The sequence below is a fragment of the Diadema antillarum genome, unplaced genomic scaffold, assembly GCF_040938485.1.
Source record: "Diadema antillarum isolate AM-2024a unplaced genomic scaffold, OU_Dant_1.0 seq00000477_RagTag, whole genome shotgun sequence".
NCBI lineage: Eukaryota > Metazoa > Echinodermata > Echinoidea > Diadematoida > Diadematidae > Diadema > Diadema antillarum.
In genome coordinates this window covers 328630-353786 of record NW_027271444.1, presented here as the reverse complement: position 1 = coordinate 353786, position 25157 = coordinate 328630, and the positions used below count along the sequence as shown (strand labels likewise).

The 25157-nt window shown below is 38.2% G+C and overlaps 1 protein-coding gene across 1 annotated transcript in view; it reads left to right on the top strand.

The window, feature by feature from the left end:
* The first annotated feature begins 3138 nt into the window (after positions 1-3138).
* LOC139733464 (GTP-binding protein Rhes-like) overlaps positions 3139-25157 on the top strand; it is a 49002-nt gene continuing 26983 nt past the window's right edge. The window contains exon 1 of the mRNA XM_071644279.1: positions 3139-3183. Coding sequence (XP_071500380.1) covers positions 3159-3183 — 25 coding nt within the window. The 5' untranslated portion in view covers positions 3139-3158. The remainder of the gene's footprint in view (positions 3184-25157) is intronic.

Sequence of the window (25157 nt, the reverse complement as noted above, 5' to 3'; positions counted from 1 at the left end):
CAGAGAGCGTTTTTAGACCAGTATAGACATTCTCGATTCGCCCTATATAGAGCTGTGCACCATTGTGCAAACAGCTGCCTCTTGGTGGTAAGATCACTCGTAACATTCATCCAAACGCGCCCATCGAACCTCTTGGAGTAAATTATTGATGTAATTTATCGGCATATAGTTCGCGACGTGCCAGAACTGATCATGCGAAGATCCATTCCGCATGACGACTAAAGAGAATTATGAAAGTATAAACCCCTAGAGGTAGGGCGATCATTAAGTTACTAGATGATAGTCTTATAGGGGGAACAGCAAGATAGTTCCTTAAACCCATCATTTTCTGAATTTCAAGAAGTGCATTAAAGTTACATATGTGGTTTTCAGACTCTTGAGTGGTTGGTATCATTGCATGAGAGTCGTCGCCATTTGATAGGCTTCATAGGAGCATATCAAAATTGCCTTTTCTCTCTTGATTCTTGAGTGCGGTCCACACTCGGTACATTTCGCATCGGTTTATGAGAACATGAGAGGGTAATTGTAGAGATTGCGTCGCATGGTATGCACACCGAGAGCCGTCTGTAACGAAGTATGCAATGATCCGAGTTCTCAGCGGGCTTTGCAGGCCACATCCCCTCCGGTTTTCTCTTCCCTCGTCGCGTTTAAACAAATTGCGGCGGTCCGCTTCTTTCCCCGCGCTTTATATATTTACCCTGACGTTGGGGTTGCGAGAGGACCTATTAAGGTGAGTGTATAGACACACTGGAGAGGCAGACCGTGAACCCATCCAACATTTCCTTTGCGCTGAGACTCCAGAGTGCGTTCACGTCTCCCTTAGAGAACCTTTCACATTTCATCCGAGTGCGGCGTCTGGCAAAAATCGAAATTGACGTCATGTCATGTCTGAAATGCATAGATGCCGACTGCTCGCTTGAAGAAAAGTGTCCTTGCGTTTCTTTCTCAAATGAAAAGGATCGGACCGAAGTAGACGTCTGGTTGCGACTTGTCCTGTCTCGTTTAAAATCGCATCTAATAGATAGTATATTGGGCTAAAGGTGTGTTACCTTACCTCAGCGTCGATTTACAATTACCCCTAGGCAGTCATTTGATCCAGTTCTATCACAAATCATCAACTCGCGAAGGCATTCAAGCATACAGAGCTGAATTTAAGGCGTTTACAAACTGCGTTCGCTACTCCTACCCTTTCCTGTCCATTTCAAGCTAAAGGCATGAGCTAATTTGCATATAAAAGCTCATTTGCATGATCTATCTGTGTGTAATTATTTCTGGCTATCGCTTAATGCATCAATAACGGTGTAAATCACATATTTCGTAGAACTGGAAGAACGACTCGATTTCATTCTAAGAATCACAGTATAGTTTTCGGCATAAAGTGGAAGATGGATTCATACTGCATGTATGAACTTCAAGATTACTTTCATGAGCTGTATGTTACCGAGAAATAATCATGATTGTAGTTAGCAATGTGAACGATATTTCCTAGAAAGGTCGTGTGTCGAAGACGAAACGATGGATTTAAAATGAATTGAAAATGAAAAGAAAATTATATTAAAACAAACTAAGAGATAGCTCGTTATACTGTCCGCATTACTGTATAATTGCAAGGAAGCTCTTTTTCAATTATACATAATTCCATATTTGATATGTTGCCGCAGCAACATATTACGTGCGGTTATTCGTAATACTTTCATTATTCTCTGATAACTCTCATGTTATAGAACACTATTATACCGTCTACATCATATTCAAAATGATAAGATACCTTGACCATTTTCAGCTAATTTCTCTTGGTATATCTATTCAAAACACAATTACGCGAATGAAGGTTTTATTGATTATTTCAAGTGATGATCACAACAGTCAATTACACCTGTCGAATTATTCATATATGCAGTGGTACAGCTGATTGAGACAATGCTACTAGAAGCACACGATCGTAAGATGATTCAATTATGTTGGGGCATACGGATTAGGGTATTCCATGGATTGTAGATCGAACGTTAAACCTGCCTTTGCCCTCAGTAAACACACACAAGATAAATAATGTATAGGTTACAATCCCAGTGAGTGTTCGATTTGTGTCATGAAAATGCGTGATTTACCTTTTTTACCTATTGTAATATTGTTTCATTACTCTAACTATTCTAAACTTTATCACCGAGATAGCGAAGTTTACGTAATGAGGTTTGCTCCCCGAAATTCCCTAGACTTTGCTCATGAGCAACCAATGAAAGTTCCGGTACAGGTAATAGAGTATGTACGAGGGCATTCCGCACAGTGTTTGTAAGAGTACTGGAGTACCATTACTATGAGTAATGATAAAGATAACAGTGATAAATTATATAGACGGTAACACTAGTGAAAGAAGTAAATATCATACACACACATACATACATACATACATACGTACATACATACATTCATAGACAGATAAATGGATATCATAAACATAATGCCTTATGTCACCTTAGCAAACATGCTTAAAAAACCCACACAAAACATAAACGCCCAGCTGCGCCTACTGGGGACCCGCCAACACCCATTAGTCTCGCAACGAAGGGCGTTGGAAAATATTTTGTTCATAGGACATTCTTTGCAGCGTCATCAGGTCAAGGGGTCGGAGTATGTTACTTTCTTATCGAAAGGGCAGTTCGTGATCCACAGAATGACGAAGCGTCTATACAACTTTAATACGCAGTTTGTGTATGTTTAAGCGGTTGTTCAAACTTGACATGATTCAATCATAACATCAACACGGTAACCTTGTTCCTTTGAACTCTCATCAGTGCTACTAACGTTTTCTCTTTCGGTTTACAGGTCGAAACTTATTTAAGATCAACCCTGACCAGTAGAGACTTGCCGAATAACGGAATAACACGGAATATTATACCATCATGGAGCAGACGATAGTGATGAGCACGAGCATTCTGGAGTCGGAGCTGAATACTCCCGCCAAAAACTGCTACCGACTCGTCATTCTTGGCTCGTCCAAAGTGGGCAAGACGTCGATCGTCAGGCGATTCCTGTCGGGAGAGTTCGTGGAACAATACACGCCGACCATCGAGGATTTCCACCGGAAAATCTACAAGATTCGCGGAGAAGTGTATCGACTGGATATACTAGACACATCGGGCAATAACCCGTTTCCCGCCATGAATCGCCTATCGATACTGACAGGTGAGTAACAATCAAGATTTTGGTTTTGGTTTTGGTTTTGGGTTTGGTTTATTTCTGCATTCAAGCAAATGCAAACTCAACACTAATTCCAAATATACAAGTTCAATGTAATGATTAATCGTATAACAAAATATTACAAAAGTAGATAAACACAGTCAATAATGTTGTACAATAAACATAATCATTATCCAAAATATTTAACTAGGATGAGAATGTAATAAATATTTTTCCAATAAGTGAGAGAGTTAACGAAACGCAGTAGACCACCAACAGTTAGGCTGAAATTGGATAGGGCCTCATCATTGTCATGGTTAGTTGATAATGAATCACGTACACTGGAACAATGGGAGAGTTTTGTTTATTTAGTGTACTTTATCTCTTCATGTTTGCTAGTCAGGCAGGATAGCTCACCTGTTGTGTATTCCTCATCGGTATCTTTAGAGGTGCCATCCTTTAACGCTGTCACTGCTATTTACAACTTGTTTCTACACAATGCCAAAGACGTTTTCTTGTGGCGGTCCTAATGCACAGGGTTAAATAACTTGTGGTTGGTATGCGGCAGATGATGCTCGTTACTGCAGAATGAAACGTCATCCTATTTCTTAGGGAAAATATCGCATCTTCGGATCATGCAGATAGGCTTTTGGTCGTAAGACTTGGCCGGCGGAACGAAATGCTTTCTGTACTTAAGCTACAATCTAAGATTCTCGAGTCACTCAAATGATATTGAAGAAAGGAATAAAAATCTTTCATTGGTTGTTCATTTTCTGAATAATTTGACTCCACTTTTCCTTGGAGAACATAACTAATAAAACCGGTATACACGGGTTAAAATGCTGGGCCTGTGACATCCAAACGAATTGTGACTTTAATGACTGAAACCTTCTCCGATTCTCTGCAACCCCCTACCACGTGACTCACTCGAAGACGACAGCCCTGAGACGACGTCACCGGGTTTGATTTTGCCACTTTTCAAGTTTGCTAACGAAGGTCGTGAAATTCACCCTCACCCCGCCCCCAGTACGCACTTTAGGCTCCCCTCAAAGTAGAAATAAAAGGAAAAAAAGGCCGTTAAAACGGAAAAAATACCCAACGACATACCTTTAAGCCCTGTTTGAACAAAAAAACACCCTCACAAACCCAATGAGACACGATTTTTCCAGAAGTTTCGACCATGGGGGAAGGAGAAGGGGTACCCTCTGGACCTCCTCCCATTAATCATTCAAAACGGTCAGGTAAGTGTGCCTTAGAGGCAACTTAAATTTTCAGATGTGCCCCACCTCTCCCTCCGCTCCCCTGAAGACACTGTGTCTATCGAGTTCATGCAGAAGGGGTCACCATGCATGTATTATACTTATGGATTACCAATTTTGTTGGGGAACTGAGAGATACCGTGGAGAATATTGTGGATCCTTTCACAGGTGCATGTGAGTTCGATTTCCAGCAGGTGCATTTATCCCTGGACAAGGTGTGCTCACCCATTACATGGTGTCTCTCGACGCAGCAGACAATGCTGCTGCTCAAGAAGAGCAGTGATATCGCTGATTGCCCTCTATATCAATTAGATAAATGATATGAACAAGACCACAATCGTTTTCAAAGAAAGATAATAACAATGATAATTGCAATAATGATAACAATAAGAGTAATTGTTAATATCATTAGTATATTTATTATCATTTATCATAACTAGTATCATTATATTATCATTACTACTACTACTACTACTACTGCTACTATTATATTACTATTACTATTACTATTACTATTACTTTCATTATTATTAATACTATCTTCATTGCTACTGTCAATATTATCATTTCATCATCAACATCGTCGCCAGTGATATCATTGAATAGTGTGTCTATATACGGCTGGGTGTTTGGAGGGTAATGATATGCATTGAACTATTGTTCCGAATTGTCGCTTCAGACCCGCCAAAAAAGTGTACACAGTCACTTGTTCGTCGCTGGGTACATGCAATCATTCATGATGATAATTATCATCCATGCAAGCATCAATGTTGAGCAAATATTGGCAACTTTTGATCATTTGACATTTTAGGAAATTGGACACTCTCTATTGTAACTCGCCTGCACGAAGCCAAAATGAACCCCTGCAAAGGTAAAGTAAAGCAAAGTAATTTTGCTAAAAAGCTAGACATGGGTTATTTGTTTAAAAGATCAAACCACCCCAGTTTTCCGACACATGTTCACTTTGGTGTTTCGAATTGCCTAATCTCCCACACGTGTGCTACATGACTAATGCAGGGTCATTTTAATTTATCTTTTTATCTTTTTTTGTCTTCTGCGGAGAGAGTGTGCAATTATCAATAAATGTATTTGTTGTACCTGCGACAATAAAGCTTACAAAACGCTAACCTAGACACCTACACGGCACTGTAATACAAATATTTGTTCACTTTAATGAAGGAAACGTTCATCTCGAACCCACCAGGCATCATTAAAATCCATCTATAGACACACACGAATTCCACTAGGAGGATGGCGTGAAAAGAAGGGTGAGAACAGTAATATTCAATCCTCTAGGGAGAAGGGCTTTCATTCCGGGTGTCTCATAGCAGTCAAAGAAGCTTTCATATCACGTGACATTCGGCAAAAATGTGAAAACGAGACAAACAATAGCGTGGAGACGGTCGTTGCCTGGGCTGATCCACTGGGAGTATAGCGTGTCATTCGCGCAATCAAAGACGTCAAGTTCGTGTTCGTTAGAACGAGACAATAGAACACCATAGTGGAACTAGTCTGGACTCCACACGCTCTCAGACCTCTAACCTGTTTCTATGGTCAAAAGCAGCTAGTGCAAAGGACCATTCACGATGTCATACGCGTAACATAAATTATGCTTCCTCTCCTAAATAACCGTCTTAATATTAAAATCATATGTTTCCTATAGCTTAAAATCAATCTTCTAACACAAAGAACTTGATCTTGCAATTCCAGATGTTTAATGAAGTATGTCAACGCAAAACTTTCGGAATAAGTGGTACTCTGTTTCCTGGCAGCAGTCAATTTTAGAGTTCGTTCTGCTAATAATCCGTCAGCCAAGTTCGGTGTCTTTTTGTTCGTTTTAGTATGACAGGCGTTAAATGGTATCAGGTTGACACCAAAGGTATTTTAAGAGTCTAATATCTACAGACTAATGGAAATTCGCCTGGGGAGCTCGAAGTTTTAGAGAGGGCGAAGAAAGGCTCTGTTACAAGAATTGTAGACTGTGGAAGAGAATTGTGGAGACGAAGGGGATAAAAGACAAAACACACTACCAAAGCAACAATAAAGCTTTCCATAGAAATGGCTCTCTCTCGCTGTCACATCAAACCGTCTGAGTTGGCTGTCATTCAATATTTATCACTTATATGTCGATGATATTATTTCCGCACAATGTCGTGAATATTCCTTTCTCCGAAGTGACATAATCGGAAACAAACGTTGATAGGCTGAACTGAATTCTTGTCAGTCACCTGCTTTCACGCTCTTGGTTTTAAAAGAGCTATAAATTTCATTTGGAGAGATTATTAGAATGGATGAGGGAAGCAGAGTGAATGATTACCGGCATTATTGAGTCAAAATCGAATTAGGTTTCATAGGGATGCTGCATGGAGATGGTCAAATGCACTGAAGTCTCCCGGAATAGCACCTCTGAAATCATATATATATATATATATATATATATATATATATATATATATATATATATAATTATGTATACGTATGATTTATGATTAATATGAATGATCTAAGATGTGACAACAGAATAAAAGTTATACGAGTTGGCGGCGTTGTGTTGCATAAGCTCCTTTAATGAGCTTTCGGCAATTCGGGCCTCGTCAGATCTAGATGCATTAATGCAAGTACATAAGTGATTGCACGTTTCAAGCAAATTTAACGGTATATACTGTATATATGATTATGTATCTAGCGCATTAAGTGTCATACTTATATAGGCATATAACCTCAATAGTATATTATCGGATCAGAGTGTGCATAAATCACATAATATTCGTAGGTCTGTATGTGTATAAATTCATTTCAATACATGAATGAATTATACACGCAAGGGTAACACGTGATGGTAACGATGATACTATTGTGGGTGTTGCCACCTCATACAAAGTTAAGATACCATACCTGCTGGCATTGTATAATATCGGCTAAAAGTCATTCCGATCGTCGAAAACGCAAACTCATAAGTATGTATATGGGTATACGTTATATACAAGAGGGAGCAAGTAAATATATATATATATATATATATATATATATATATATATATATATGTACATGTTGGAATTTTCCACATGTTGGACTTCGAATGTTATCACAAGAAGAAGAAGAAGGACTCTAGAATACGCCATTTGTTGTTCCAACAAGAAGGTTTTTATTCACTAAATTTTATATATACATGCTAACATGTATGACTTGAGGTGCTTGTGTCTGAGGATTCTTCTGAGTGGATCCTCAGAGGAAGAGTATTGCAAAGAAATGGCTCTGCAGAACTAAAAGGTGTTTTTTTTTCGAAAAGTTGAGATATTCATGTAGCCTGTTAGTTATACTGTGCCTGTGTATGTGTGTGTGTGTGTGTGTGTATGTGTGTTTGTGTCTTCAATACTATTTGGGATGATTTATAATTGCTCAACAACGAATGTTAGTGGAATGCAGACCTCGTCGTGTAGGCAGCACCTTTTCATCTGCATTAGTTTCTGTACGTGTGCCCCCAGACGATAATGGCGTAAATATTGAGAGGCGCATGTTGTTAATTTTCGATACATGACAATGTCTTATGTGCAGTCATATTGAAAACATAATTGATTGATTTGTAGCGAGATGATTTTTTTGGTGTGTTGCCTATGACGCGCGTGTGTATTGAGCCCTAAAAGTCAACGACCAATAATTCGAAGTTGTTTAGCGCTTCCGTTCAGCGGCAATTCGCGCCGCTCAGGGTTACCGAGCTGGTTGATTATTCTCAGCGCTGTTAATGTACCATGACGTCAGAACTCTATCGATCAAGCCAACTGACTCATGTAAAGCGGGACACGAGGGAGGCGGTTCCATCGTACGTGGTCATCCCTGTTAATTGTGACAACAACAAAAAAAAAAACAGAAGACAACAACAACAACAACAGCAACCAGGCTTTCCCAAAGCAAAGCCAATATCTTTGCTAATTAGGAGCACTTCACCAGGGGCTGCTTTAGTGGATTACGCGTTCCTTTAAGGCTCCAAGCCGTATAATGTATCGGGGTATCCTACACTTGAAATCCACACGTCGTGTAATCGACGTGGTGGCCTGTACAGACATGTAATGGCACAGGACGTACCCATCCGTAGCACCTGTTCCGTATATATCCAATGGGTAATGATGTTAATGTTTTAAAGCAGGTTATTTCTGCTGTCCAATCATGACGTAACATATCACGTGTGTTCCTGCGTCTGCGATTCTCTGACCAATCAAAGCCGAAAGACAAAACTTTAACATCAAAAAGGGACTTAATATTTTTATTCACGAAAGGTAACATTACAAATCTTGTAATAAAACTTACATCTAAATGAACCACACACATTCCTTTATCACTGTTGCAAATAGGTGGCAAGTTTCCAAAATACAAAGTTTCTTGTTGAGACCATATTATTTTGTCACACAACATTCATTGGTCATGACCCCAAATTGTTGATTAGCGCAAGATGTCAGAAGATGTTCTCATACCAGTTTCATTAAATTTCAAGTCAATAATGTAGGCATTTGTCGAATGTAAAGGGAAGGGTACATCGTCTTTGGAGTACATATTGAAATGCTTGGCTCATCAAATTCATTCTGTTCCTACTTTTAGTTCTCCCTCTCGACTTGGCGTGAAAAATGTAAATCTCATCATCTTCCTTGTGCTCAGCCCTGAAACAAGAAGCGCATGGCCACTGAAACTGAAACTAAACTAGATGTGACGATGAGATGAGATGACCACATAAAAAAACAAGAAACGAACACAATGCATACTGTTTGTAAATCATTGAATAATAAAGCTAGCTAGCTAGCTAGCTAGCTAGATAGATAGATAGATAGATAGATAGATATAGAAAGATAGATAAGTACATGGATAGATAGATATGTAGACAGACAGATGGAAAGATAGATAGAGACAGACAGATAGAAAGAAAGAAAGAAAGATAGAAAGAAAGATAGATAGATAGATAGATAGATAGATAGATATCGTCATCATATTTTGAGCCAGTTGGCTGGTGGCATACGGAAATCATTTGCTGAAAACAATGCGCTCTAATGACTTCACAGATGCGCAGATATTTGCGATGTAGCCATTTCTATTCATTCACCTTTCGAATGGTAACCAGAAGGACCAAATCATCTCATACCCTCTTAGATCTAGATCATTGAGAATGCGCGGTAAGAGTCTTTTGGCAGTGTCTACAATCCTCGTACTTAAACGTACAACCCATACAGTGATATCTAGAAATGACGTCACAGGTTTCCAAGCAAAATACTGGTATTAAGCTGAATGTTAGAAGCTTGAATTCTCTTTTAAGATGTTTATATTCAATACACACTTGATGTTTTGCAGACACTGAATGTTTGCTGTTTTGAAGCTTCACTGCGTGTGTGTTTCTTTGTTGCTTTTTTAGGTGGTCTCATGAAACGATATCTATGATTAATGCACAGCAAAGGAAATTCCATCACGGATGACATCCATATCATCATATATTATATACGCTAGGGCAAGAGTACGCTTCCCGATATGAAAACACAGACATTGCGATAAAATGCCAAACGTCCGTCAGGTTTGCCCGGGTTTGCTCTTTTAAACGATTACTGACAGCGAGTATCTCGCTCGACGATATCTTGGATGCATTTAGCCACGGGGCACACCTTTAAAAAACCCGAGCAGTGCATGTTGACACATTAATCCGATTCTTCAACTCTTTTTCGCTGACTGTCTGCCCTGCAGTTCTTCTCACTTCTTTTTGAAAGAGAAGACACGAACATCACAGAATTAAAGACGTCCAGACTATGTACAGAATAAATCTCTTCTTAATTCTCCCCTTTACCGACGCCCATCATAGCTGGTTGTTTACATTCAAATGCAAGAACTATTCTGCAGCGAAGGTTTATAAGATTAAGAGAACGAACGATATTTTGCTTTCAATGTTCATCGCCTTTCAACGCTCGACAGTAAAATACGACAAAAGAAAGAAAGAAGAAAGAGAACAAGAACAAGAACAAGAAGAAAAGAAGACGAAGAAGAATAGGACGAAGAGTAAAGAAGAAGCAGAAAAAACTAAAAAGAGAAAAAAAGGGAGGAAAAGAAGACGAAGAAGAATAGGATGAAGAGAAAAGAATTTTCTATTGTGACTTGGCAAATGTGGGAAATTCAAACACTGTCATTGTCTGATTATGGACGGAGTCTCATATGGGCCTACTCATTATTGTCATGTGTTCACTCACGATGAATAAGCTCTTTTTCATGAAGTATTCAATGTTATGCTGCATTCCCTTCAAATGGGTTACTGCAAATGCAGATAATCAGGGGGGGGGGGGACCTGCACACTTTCTGCATCGTTGCCTTGGTGAATTAATAGATTGGCGTGACACTTGAAAATTAATCAAAGTCAGGGGTGCAGGAAATATGAAACCTGCAGCGTGAGAGATCCTTTCAGTATATCTATTTCCGTTGTACATTTATCATCCACACCAAGCTATATGTATCTCTTTCACTCTCTCTTCCCATTGTGCGTTCCATATATGCCATGCTTGTGTGTGTTGAGATGAATCAAATCAACTCTGTGCAATATGGATCATCTCTCTTTTCACATATCACTCGCCATTAGTCAATTATAATCAAGTAAGCTATAGGGGTTTCCAGCTAGGAAATATCGTTATTTTTTTTAATGCATTTCTGGAGACGTGTTATTATAAATTTTCTTTAGGATAATCATCTTTTAAAATAATTATTCAATTCAATTCAATAGTTTATTTTTTCCATAAAAAATACATGATACAACACGTATAATACGACTTTAAGTCTGTGATGACGTCATGATTTCAATTTTCCAACCTGCATGCTGTTTGAAATGGCATTTTGTGTGGATTAATACTATTACCACTGGAGTAGGAGGAGCCATAGCCACGAAAATTAATTACGATTAGAAGTACCAGTATCAAGATGATAATGGAAATGGGGTATATAATCACGAACTGTGATGTTACTATTTTCTGTAAGTAATAGATCATGATGATGCTACCATTGATATCAACTGTGATAATAAAGTCGATATAGTAATAGTTATTTTTTATAATGATGCAGTATCAGCAGCGGCAACAACAAGGTCGTCGACAATATTGTTGTTTTTATGATTGCTGTTGGTTGCTTTAACTATGACAGTGACAGCAATATCGATGATTCATTGTTACTGGTAGCCGGTGACCATTACGGGTAAAAGATGAAGAAGTATGTATTTCGTAATTAAACAGTGATCGTTTTAAGGAGTCTTTGTTTTCTTCATGAAGTATAATACTGGAATGCACTGCAAGCTTATACCCTCATAGCTTCACCTAAACTCAATGTAACCAAGGAGCTACAACACACACACACACATATATATATACACACACACGCACACACACACACACACACACACACACACACACACACACACACACCCACACACAAACACACACACTCAAAGCCATGATACTGGAACAAGACATGGACGATGTGTAGGTCTCAAATTACGCCAGTGAAGGCAAGTATTACGCTCCGGTGTTAGACAGTGGGCTGATGAGTGACTTAATCAAGTTACCAGTCTCTTTTACTGTGGTAGATAATAGATGCCGGATCCTACATAGAATGTCACAAACGGGTCAGATTAAAATCATGTAATACAGACACGCTACCTATAAATGTCTCGTGACATCATTTCTGTCGTGCAAGGATATTGATGAAATTTTGAAAGATTTATGTTTCAAACGGATCGATAACATCTCCTAATTGGCTTCGACGAAATAAAGCTTTAAAATGCGTGGGATTATTAAGGTGAAGAATCACAATATAACTTGTATAGAAGTGTATTCAGGAAGACTACACGTAAAAAGGTATGCAGATTGGTTTGTTTTATAGTAGGGGAAACGGAAACGTAAACAGCAAACGGGTAGGGATGGGTAAGATATGTGTTCCAAGATTATGAGTGCAGCAATCTTTACGGAGGACGGTATGAACACCTGGGTTACCAAGGCAACGATATTCCAAGCGTGAAAGTCATGATTTGTTAAGTCTGGCGTGACCGAACGAACATGCATTCCAATCACTGCATAGGGTGCATCTCTACCCCCTCCCTCTCCCTCTCTCATATAACAGAGGGCATAACAGAATTGTAGTATAAGGTTATGAATTAGTCAACAAAGTTATGAGATATCATGAAATCATATTTAGATTTGGATCCATGTTGCGCATGCAATTGTTTATGCGTAAATTTGTACTATAAGGGCAAAGTACTTGCCAAATTAGTCACAAAATATTAAGCATCTTTGCAACTTCAGGCTTTTGCGCAAATGAATTCGTCGCCTAAATATCTTTTACTACTGCTGAGATGCAGCAGAGTCCAAAGACTCCCGTCACACAGTACGCTTTATTGCCACGAGGGAGGATATAGTTTATGACAAGTGCTTCACGTTGCGACAGGGTTGTCCAAACATCAATAAAACCTCGTGCACGTTAATCAACACGCCATTCGTCAACACAGCTCCTAGGGGCGGTTGGTTGGGCGCGTGCCTCCGTGTATTAGAGTAAATTACCATATCATTGTCACGTTTGGCTCTGGCGCCAGTATAGTCATTGGCAGGGATCACGTGACCCTGAGAGACCTCGTGTTCTTTGAATGGGCAATGAATGTTGATTGGTCAATCACAAAGTCCTTTTGCCGCTTTTAGATATGTGAGAAATATCACAATAGGTTGTGACATACAGCGGGTCTACGCTCTATAATCTAGTTTTAGATTAGAGTTAAATTTCTATGCCCCCCTATAAACAAAAAGAAATCATGATTAGCTTACCAATTTCCTTATTCCAAGATTATATTTTGCAGTTCACATTGTAAAGGTTGCCTGTCGAGAAGCCTCGTACAATATCTTGGGTGGGCATGAAAATCTTTCGCTATGATTATGCTCATTTGAATACATAATGTAACTAATTAGCGTTTTGCTTATTGTCACTACTTATTAGCATTACGTATTAGCATTATGGAACTTATTAGCGTTACCGTGAGCAAAGTCTATCCGTTGGTAATGATAATGCGATATTGCGAAGATTACTTGTCAACTCTCGTTATTGCATCATTACTGTTAGGTTGATCATTAACAAGAAATACAGAAAAATTGGAATACTTTGGATCCGCCAAAATAAAACCCGACAGTTTAAAGACCAATTAATACGCTGGATAAAGTTTTCTCAACCCATTAAATCTGATGAGTGAAGGAAGATTTTCATGAGCAAAGTTTGTTTACTTTATATTTTCACAAGTTCACTGTTCAGATGCATAAGTTCCATATTTTTTAAATGGCAACATGTATTCATATATGGATATACATATATATATATATATATATGTATATATATATATATATATATATATATATATATATACCAAAATTAGTGCACGGTAGGCTTGTCCTCTATAATTTGCAAGTATATTTGCACAAATTTTATAAAGATGCATAATATATTCTCTCTCTCTCTCTCTAAGATGCATTAGCGTCCCGATGTGAGATTATGGGATTTTGCTGTTATGAAGCAATTAGCTTGAAATGGATTTCTTGCTTTCGATGAGGAAGACATGGCAGTTGGGTGAGCTCTTAATCCGAGCAGAAGTAATTCGATTGTATTCCATTAATCATGATAAAAAAAAAGGAAAAAGAAGCGATCTCAAATGTCTGTATCATCTCCGGTAACATGCTGTCGGTGATGCCGCTGCAACTTAAATTTCCTCGTCATGCTGTTACAAAATATGTCCCATAAGCCCGTCAATTTGTCTGACAGTAATATTATGTATCAAATTGCCAAAATGTATCCATCAATTATAGTCCTACGGATTAAATCGATGCAACCACCATTTACTCAGCATATCAGTTCTTATGTGTTTTCATGGTGATACATGGAGCTGTTAACACATTGACCAAAAGCATGAAAATCGTAACTAATAACATGATTTTGAACAGTGGTTATGATTTGAAGGGAAGAAAATCTAAGAAAGAAATAAACATCCAGATGAAAATAGACACATTCATGGCAAAATAGGGAAGATGTAAATTTCGAGAGGAAATATGATCATAATACGCAGATAATTATGTAACATTATCATACATATGTATATATTTATATATATATAGTGTGTGTGTGTGTGTGTGTCTGTGTCTGTGTAATATGTCCTTCATCATTCATATCGTTGCAAGGAAGATGAGTACTATTTTAACTTTAAACTCCATCGTGCATTTTTTCAACATGTTCAATAGATTCGTTGAATTTGTGCATTCTGCAAGTAACGTCATCAAAATTTAGGAAACACGAAAATAAAAGATATTAATTTTTTGTTTTTTTTCGGCAAAGCACAGCAATGATGACAAAATATCTAACCCAAGACAAAAACAGTCTCTCTGTGTATGTGTATCACCCCCTGCCTAAACGATCAGTGTGAGCTAGCGGAGTGTGAGTGATATCATCCTTATCGGCTTCAAGACTCTTCAAACGTAAACGTTGAGTCAGGTGTCAATACATCTGGTCGCTCCACCTTGTTCTGGCAATGTAAATCATTGTCATGACTGTGAATGCTAGCAATTACAACTCAACAGCACTTGGCTCAAGCGATGTGACAGCCATATACAAGTGACGTCATAATATGGAGAACAAGGAGAATATCTCTCCTCATTCACTCTGCATAAGCAGCATGGGTGTGTACGCCATGTTGTACGGGGCATGATCTATATTCTGGAGTATGGTGTATGTTACGCGCATGGTGTCTGTTGAGTGTTCGTTTTGTTGTGTATTTTATTTTCATTACAGTATTGAAATGAATAAAACCAACTTTAATCGTTGATTCTAAAAAGAGAAAAGTGCTGATTAATTTTGTGCTGAAGAAATCCCATTGAATAGGAAGCCTCATTCAATAGGAGATTCATGCTTCTACCAACCTTTAGTGATTTGTTGGCTAGCTTTCATCCACTCCTGTGTACTTCTTCAGGCCAAGTGATTGTACCGTTTCTCTCGCACTGCCTGCTTGTTTCTTGATCATTGGACTATCTAAGATCCGTGATAAGCTATATCCGGAATCCCTATTGCGAGTGGTTTTGATTTGTTTTTTATCCAGATGGACTCTTTTACTTTTTCTACCTACAAAATAATTTGTGAGTTAGAAAATTCATGATATTGTCTTAATTGAGAGCAAAAGCATGGCACATAGGAAAAAAAGTTCAATCGTTCTCTATAATTATACACACAAACATGCACAATTACATAACAGTAACGTAATGAAATAAAGAAGTATATATATATATATATATATATATATATATATGATTATACGTGTTAATACGATAAGATTAATTATAGGTTAGTTGTAGGTCTTTTTGTCTTTGATTCTTTTGTTTGTTCCACCTTTTTACGCATATCAGTCAATCGATCATATAATTTGTTGTATTACGTGTGGGGAATGCACCCTACAAGCACTGCTTTTTAGCATTCCTCCCCATTTCCAGCATTTCCGTATACTTACAATATTCTGTAAACTTATCCTTTATCTTGTATTATGCTGAAATCTATGCATTAAATTGCTGTAATATATGTATATGTTTCTGTTGGAAATGGAAAAAATAAATGAATGAATGATAAATGAAGATAAAAAAAGAGCGGGTGTATAATCAAATATGTAGCTGCATATGACGAAAACAAAAAATCACTACCTTACCCGCCTCCCGAGTAAAATCTGATTTGTCTCTCGCAAAGGGTGATTGTGAGGAAGTTCACAAGTGTTTTGATAAATGTGTGTAAATTGCTAGCAGTGTTTATTTTTGCGTTCAAGATTAAAGATATATCCAATACGCTATATGTTCCGATGTGGGATAGAAATTCATAAACATTCCATATACATTTCTCTGTCATGTCATAGTGTTTCTGACTTGTACATGATAAGAGAATCATATAGCCACTGGATACAAAATAGGGAGAGTCCGCTACGCTCTGTCGTGTATTAAACACAATTCACCGCAACTGCCCATTGAAAAATTATGCCTGATGATGTATACGTATATGCAAACTGACAAATGAAAATACAACGCGAGTACCTATATAATACCCATTGCTGCGCGTAATTGCGTTACGAGTTTTTCATAGATCCACAATAAAAGCCCTTTGTACGTTAGGCCCGCTCTGAAAAGGGAAGAAAAAAAAAACACACACACATAATACACCCTGAAATCTGTGCTCCGTTTTACCATGTGCAATCCATTAGGGGATCGTGACTGAACCAGTGCAGTGTACAGACACACAATGAGAGAACGAGAGAGAGAAAAAAAATGTACGTGATCAGATAGTGTGAAAGAGGGGCAACGTTATTCCATTATCATTCCGTAATTGTATCAAGCAGCTATCCAAGGGAGATGCCACGATGACTTTGACAGATGACGCAAGAACATGGTGTATTATCTACCTCCTGGTATAATCCTATATTTCACGCCTCGCATGAGCCGTCGCACGCATACAGCCTACTAAAAATAAAATGCTCTTCGGAGCAGTGGCATAACCTCATGTGTAGGCAACCCACCTTCCTATAACTCTCTCCTTCTCTCCCTCTCTCTCATGTTTGTGTTTATCCTTTACTCATTTGAGTTTTTAATTGTGTGTGTGTGTGTGTATGCGTTGAATGCAGAGTAAACGCGTTTCTGACCACTGTCCCTAGCTTTTTCTGCAAGGAAAGGAAAAAGAATAAAACTAGGCAGTATTTCACAATCCTCCGGATGATATCATAGCGAGTGACGTATTAGTTTGATGTATATTGATATGATCCCTCTTAACATGGCGATATACTTATATATCACTATGGTTTTAGGAGTGTGTCAACTACTGAGTCGAGATAACACACTCATAAGAAGCCCGATATTATAATGACATAGTGAATGAGACGCTGACTTTAGAATTACCCTCGAAATTGAAAGTGTGCTAGATCTTTGTCAATACATTGCCAGCTTTGAACAATTTAGATTTCAATTAATATTTTCCCATATACACACAAAACCGCTCACACCCTCATAGTCCATCCCTCTCTCTTTTGTGTTCCATTTTTATATCCTTTATTTCTCTTGTCTAAATCATGTGTGTGTGTGTGTGTGTGTGTGTGAGTTAGTGTAACAGCCTGTGTTTGACTTTTTTGGGGGACCTACTCTCACAAGCAACTGCTTCTTCAGTACGTTCCCACCGTACATAATTTTATTCATCCGTCATGAATGTAATGTACTTGAAATTGATTTCAATTGATTTTGTGTCACATAAATGTTATTATAGTCTGTATAATATTATACTGAACTTATAATTTATGTGTTACTTTACATTGTCATGGACGGATGTTGCAAATACAATTATCCGTATATTCTTCAAATAACAATGCTGAAGTTGCGTTTTACAAAGGAGAATCAGGAGATTACGGCCACTGCAAGGAAAGAAAATCTGATTCCTCCGATCAGCTTCAAAAACAGAAATCATTCCAAGTCTTTTCATACATGCCTGAATAACTGATTCTACGCTAGAGCTGTCGTGGTTACATTACTCTGACGACTATACCGTATATCTTGATCCCCAATTAGTCGTGATACCGAATTCCACAGTGATATTCAAATTGCCACATATTTTTAGTGCTTCTCTGATTTCGCTCTTGCTTTTACTCATCTCTTGCTTCAGCTCCAACTATCGAAGTCCTATTTGTCTTTCCTTTTAGGTGGCACATATCCCATGAAGTCGTATGTGATATGATCGGTTGTTCCCTTACATCATGCCTGAGACACGCAAAACTTAGGATTAAAGGGCAAATGTAACCCTCCTCACATGCTGGCATGATTAAGATAATGGACATCGTATGTCCGCTGCGAATTGCTGGTGTGTACTGCCAATTAACAATGTCATCACATCCTTAACTGAAATCTTGTATATGGAACTCAGCTTGACACTCCTGGTTTAAAATTTGGCAAATTTTAAACAGATTTACATAGGAGTAATCATCATCCTCTTTTTTGAAGTGGTAAAGAAAAGATATAAAAAGAAAAACACGATGGTCTTTTACAGATATATGCTGCCATTTGCTTTTTAGACCATGACTGCATTATCAAGAGTATCAGGCAGACGGCAGCGGGGTGATAGTGGTAACATAATAGCCTCCTCGAAGACTGTATTGCATTAATAATTATGGACATTAAAAATATCATATCCTTGACTTTATGTACAGGATAATCCAACGTTGACCAGATGACCATGACTTTACAGAAAGATAAATATTTACAACGAATTACCACTCGAGCGAAGCTCATTCACTCTATAGCGCCTACAGCGTCTTGTCTGCTGGTAGGCAAAGCTCATTAATGCCCCTCGGAAGTCATTAGGAACGACATGTAGTTTATGGCAGAAATATGGCAATAGAAACGAGTAAAATGGAGTCTCCCGAGGCAGCCAGTAAGCCGTAAAATACACGCATTGCCGAAAGCGGGTCAAGGCGATACACAGCTTACGGCTTGAATCAGTTAATATCTACTTTAGATAGCAGCGCTGTGGTCATGTGTATTTGTCTGTGTGTGTGTGTGTGTGTGTGTGTGTGTGTGTGTACGTGTGTATGTGTCTGTGTCTGCTGGTGTGAGTGTGTGTGCGCGTATGTGTGTCTGTCTGTGTGTCTGTCTGTGTGTGTGTGTGTGTGTGTGTGTGTGTGTGTTTATCTTTCGTTTGCCTGCCGGCGTACGTTTCTGTGGTCCGTTTTCCCTGTGTCTACAAATTTAAAACCGAAAAGTTTAATTTGCCAAAGTCTATGGTGGCATAACAAGCAAAACGTTTATGTCTAAATGATTCTCTGAAAAATGTTCTTTCTTTTCGAAACTGCAATTCGGTAGCTAGGCCTATTAGGTGAAGCGCACGTTGAATTAATGGACGATCCCAGAAGAGCAAGTACATTACTCACATATTGCTTACTAGTCTATTCTTAAAGTAGGATATAGTTAAAGCAATATAGCAACCGACCTTGGGTTGGGGATATTCATAAAGCAGTACAAGTCTACACAGATATGACTTTGTGACTCTGGTAATGTTGATGCTGTATTGATATTGCAATCTTTACCAGGCCAGTCCTTCATCCACATTGATTTCTGCAACGCTGCATATGGTCTGTAATCAACCTGAGTTCAAAGTAAAGTATACGGTTTTATGCAGAGTGTTTTTAGCATTTTAAGACGGTCCATTAAGGCCGTTGTGTAGACAGAGTATAACTGGCTGTCGAAATCGTGGACGTCCGCGAACTTTGGAATGGACTCGTAAAAGAGTGACATGAAAACAAACAAAGTGCGTCCTGTTTAAACTGATGATCGTATATTACACGGCTTGTCAGACGGAAGGAGCAAGAGGCGCGTAGGACGGTAGGAGTCTGGTGGTTGTAGACAGAAGTGTGGCACCCCGCGCGGGAGACGTAGCGTAAAGTGACATGACAAACATTGCACCGTGATTTTTCCGTCAAACGAGTGCCCAAGAATCCTAGCGATCAATCTACAACTCATGCTCGGAATACTTCTGTGCCCATTCATCAAAGCCATTTTAGTTTAGGGGTGTTTAGACAAAGAGTAGGAGGAAGGGGAAAAAAGAAATAGCAAGCACCTTGTATACCCTCCAAGAATGACACCCTTTCATGTAGAACTCACACTAACCAACATCACGAACTCGTTATTTCACGCTCTCCCAATATACTTTACCCCTGCTTTTAAATTCACTTAGCATTGAATTCTTGTATAGTTGTGTGCTTTATCGTGCTTATGCCATAATTTAGTCATCACCCCATCTCTTTCTTTCTCAACCCCTGCCCCCCCCCCCTCAATTTTCACCTCCCTTGTCTTTAACTCTTTGTTATCCTATATTTGAGGTATTAAAAACATCCATCATTTGCACACAAAAAAAGTAATAATGATAATAACAGTTCGCAGGCAGAAGTTTCCCTAGTACAGATTTATGCTTAAGTTGATTGAAACGTTTAATCTACGGTCCATAGAAAAATTAGCACTCGATTAAATTGTAAAAGAATTCTAATTTCTTCCACAAATCTATAACAAACAAACACGCACGCACAGACTGGTAATTTCCATGGGCATAAAATTAATGTGACACAGAGTGAGATGAATTAATTACACCGTGTTCGTAAAATTCCTTGGCGTTCTACTTCGAAAAATATTTTTATACGATTAAGGGGTCTATAGTAAAATATTCCGTCCGTCATTCTAATCATTATTCTTATTCTGATAAGCAAAACTGTGCGTCAGCTATTTATTTGTTATCCACTGACAGTTCGAGTGGTTTCAAACTTCGTCACTTAATTCATAACAGATTGAAGTATGTGTAAGCGTTTTTTTCTTGCGTCGTCTTTTTGTAGCGTTAAAAGAGCATCATTGTGGTATTTCAACGAGTGTTATTAGAGTTTGCGAGTCAATCGTTCAACATCCTCAGCGTTGTCATTGTTAATTTCGCAAAGCATCCTTCTGGGCTGGTACAAGGTTTGTAGTGAAGCATCTTGCAAAGATGTTATCATTAGTGGGTGTCGTGGTGCCGATGATGTAGGTTCCGAGAGTCGGAAGATCAAATCGAGTAAGACGTAACACCTGAGCAACTCTGCTTTGCCCTAAAGAGTTGAAACAATTAGAAATTTACAACGCTGTTTATCATTTGGTTCATTGACCTTGAAGCAGATGTGAATGCAAGATAATCACAATGACAACGAAACTTTGTCTCCGTTGATTATCATCCGATAGCAACTGCATTGTCCTAATTCGAAGTCGATGATAATTTGCTTCCACCTGCTGTTTGAAGTTCCGGAACTTCAGTGAGAGAAGAACGTGTTTTCATTGTACCATGTTGGCTTGATTAGCCCTTGGCGCTTCTGTTCGTTGATTGATTGTCTCGCGTGTTACGTAACAATATTATAAGAAGGGATTGTTGTTTAAGCCTTATGAAGCAGAAATCCCGCTGATGACTATTGATTGATCTCGGTCATTAAGCACTGTAAAGTCATTCTTATCTCTCCATGATCAATCGTCATTGCATACATGTTACTTAGTCAGCGGTGGATGTACTTCATAATAAAATACCATGCCGGATATGTTCTGCTTCGAAATGACGCCACCATCAAGAGATCAAAGGATTTAATCATTGAACACGTTTGGGTGCAGAAGTTTCTCTTTCCAAAAAAGAAAAAGTACAAAAATGTGTTTGGTCCTAACCGGGTCCTTTCTCGGACGTGTGGGAGGCACTTCTGGTTCCCAGATGGCGCGATACTTCAACTCTTGTCAATCTCGGCAGCAACCATCACTGCTTACTGTACGCGGTGTATTTTGAATGTAATATTATCCATGTCCTCATTGCCTGCAATGTGATATGTCGCAATGATTCCCAGGTACGCTCAGGAAAGTGGAGCAAAATATGCACTCAACATCATTACCACCCTGTGTAAAGGCATTTCCCCTTTTAAAATGAAAACCAAGTAGGTAAAAATGTAGGTAAATATGAGTTGTGTGATAACATTAAAGATAAAAGCGTTCTGTCTAATGAATTAAGAAGTAAACGTTACTAAATTGATTATTTTGGCTTTATATGTTCTTTTGATTTGATATGCGTAGAGCAGAATAATGCCTTTACTACGGTCTAGTGTACGTCAAATGTATTGTTGCATTTTTTCCTTCAGTCAATCTTTCAATTTAATATTAAAAGACAAAAAAAATCCTAACATGCAGTACTGTGTATAGGAAGTACATTATGACCTAGAAATTTGTGGCTCGCCATTGCTACTAAATGCTAGCATTTATGAATATATAGTCCTATCTATATATGTGTGTATATATATATATATATATATATATATGTGTATATATAATATATATATATGTGTATATATAATATATATATATATATATGTGAATATAATATATATATATATATATATGTGTGTGTGTGTGTGTATATATATGTATATATAAATGTTCATCGCGGAATTTTCCACGAGTTGGACTTCGAATGTTATTATTATAAGAAGGAGTCTCAAATACGCCATCTGTAGATCCAACAAGAAGGTTTTAATTCACAAAATTTTCAACCCGCCTCGGGCCTTCGTCAGTGTAGTGTATATAGAGATGGGGTATTTGAGACTCCTTCTTCTTATATAAATAAATAAATAAATATATATATATATATATATATATATATATATATATATATATAATGGTATTATTATCCGCGTGTTGGAATAAGAGCATGAAGACGATGAAGACAAACAAGTTGACATAATGCATTATATTCCATAATGCATTCTACAAATAAATGAAGTTGGAATCTAATGCATTATGTCAACTTGTTTGTCTTCATCGTCTATATATATATATATATATATATGTGTGTGTGTGTGTGTGTGTGTGTGTGTGTGTGTTTGTGTGTGCGTATAGTGAGAATACATTTCTAAACCTTATTAGTATTCTATTCTGTTAATTAGCCATGAACCAACACATGGACATGATTGATGTGTATTTTTATATCTGGTCTTCTCTCTTTGTCTCTGTCTTTCTCCCCCCCCCCCCCCGTCTCTCTTTCTAATCTGAAAACGTATGACCCCCATGGAAGCATTCCCTTAGCCAATCAAACCTCTCGACATCGGCACGGCTGGAATTACCTTTCTATCTATCAGGCCATCCTTGATAGTCGGGGAAGGACACGAAGCAATATCCGAGTCAAGGGCAACGGCACGCGCGCTGATGATGAATTCAGCCATGAAAATTGTAATGATAACAATTATCGTATTACGTCTTGAAAAATGCTGTCCTTTCATTCGTTCATCAGCCGCACAATGCCTTAATTTCTCCAGTGCTAATCTCCTTCAATCTTTGCAAACCAATCGGAGAGGGGAAAATTGATGGCGAAAAAATAATTTCACGAACGATTAGATTTTCTAAATAGAGAAATACCTGTACATCTGGCGGACCAGCATATAATTCATATAAGGCGGGTATAACGCAGAGAACCTGTATTCAAGTTTTGGCAATGTTTATAAGGGATTTTCCTTACTGTTCTTGTTTTCGTTACAAGTTTCAATACAGTTTTGTGATTTTGTGATTGCATCGTTTTATTGATGCTTAAATAACATCTTTATTTTCATCGCGATCAACATAATGTTTTGAGACCTACATTTTACATCTTCATTTTCATCATGATTATCGAAGCTGTGATTGGAATTTTTCATTTTACATCTTTATTTCAATCATCGTGTGTGATCCACATATAGTTCTCAAGTTCATATTTCATGGGTTCGCGTGCCAAGCACTTCTCCATGCAGGCCTGGGTATGACCGTACCATTGGTTACATTTCTCTTGGGTGATGTTATCGATGCTGTTGTGTCAAATCAATACTGAAAGAAGTTTTACTTTTGATACAAGTTGATATTTTTTTTTTACATACACTGGAAGCATTCCGCTTTCGCACCGTCAATACACTTCTCTGAGATAAATGATTGTATTACTTTCTCTGTTTCAACTTATTACATTGCTTTACTACCACGGTCTCTCGCTGAGCCATTCTACGGAATTTTATCCTCTGATAGCCATGTTTTACTGTCGTGTTATATTTTGTTTTCCTTCAAGCTGTTGTTTCTTTATATCAACTGACTGTCAAAATCATCTTTCGTTTCTTTATACCTAACAATCTTACAGCGCGTAGATGGTTCACGTCTGATTGTTTGCCATACAGCTGCCGTTGATTCGCGATTATTCTTAAACCAGTTTGTGGAGTCGCGATCCGTTACATGTTATATCTCCACCAAACTTATAGAAAGTAATGTGCCCAAGTGATCTAGTTTGTAAAGTCATCCTCTTCTATGCCTTCGGTCTATGAATTAGCGTCCATCAAATCCGTTTGCCTTTTTCTGCTAAAGAAGCAAAGTAATAAGCCTATTAATCATCCACGAACCAAGTATGACGTGGAGACTACTTTAGGTGCAAGAGGCAAAGTGGTCAGTAAGTAAGTGTTAATCATCATAGAAAACTCTGCGAAAAACAAACAAAAAACAAACAAACTAGCTGCCAAATGGTGGTCATACTGCAATGGACATAATTACCATCGCGCGGTTGTCAACATATTGCAATCTGTCACTGTAAACGTGTCATAATATTAGCACAAATGAAGAGCATAGCGCAGACTGATTCTCGTTCCAAGTCAAGCCATCGGTCAATAGAGCTCATTAAGAAGGCAGCTAAACATGCTTACCAACAACGATTTGTCAGTCCATTTCATGCATGCCGAGTGATTAGTCCGCGCTGCAGCGCAAATAAATACGTCGTACTTTACTTCCGCTAACTAGTTCCGATCGATACACTAACGTCGTGATCAAAACTGTCAAGAAAAAAAAAAGTGGAAATTCGAATAGGAGCCTTATAGAACGAGCTGAAGATTTGATGAAAAACCGTAAAATTACACTCGTCATTTCTACGTTTGCCTCAAAATCCACACTTTATCAGAGAGAAGTGTATTTTTTGACGCCATGAGCAATATTGCGCACAGTTTATATTATTAAGATGCTATAGCATGGAACGAGATTGAGGAGACGGTATATCAATACACGCTTTCATTTCCGTACCTTCATGGCTAGAGGAGAAAAATCTTAGGGAAATAATACACAGAACTCGTCTGAATTCTTG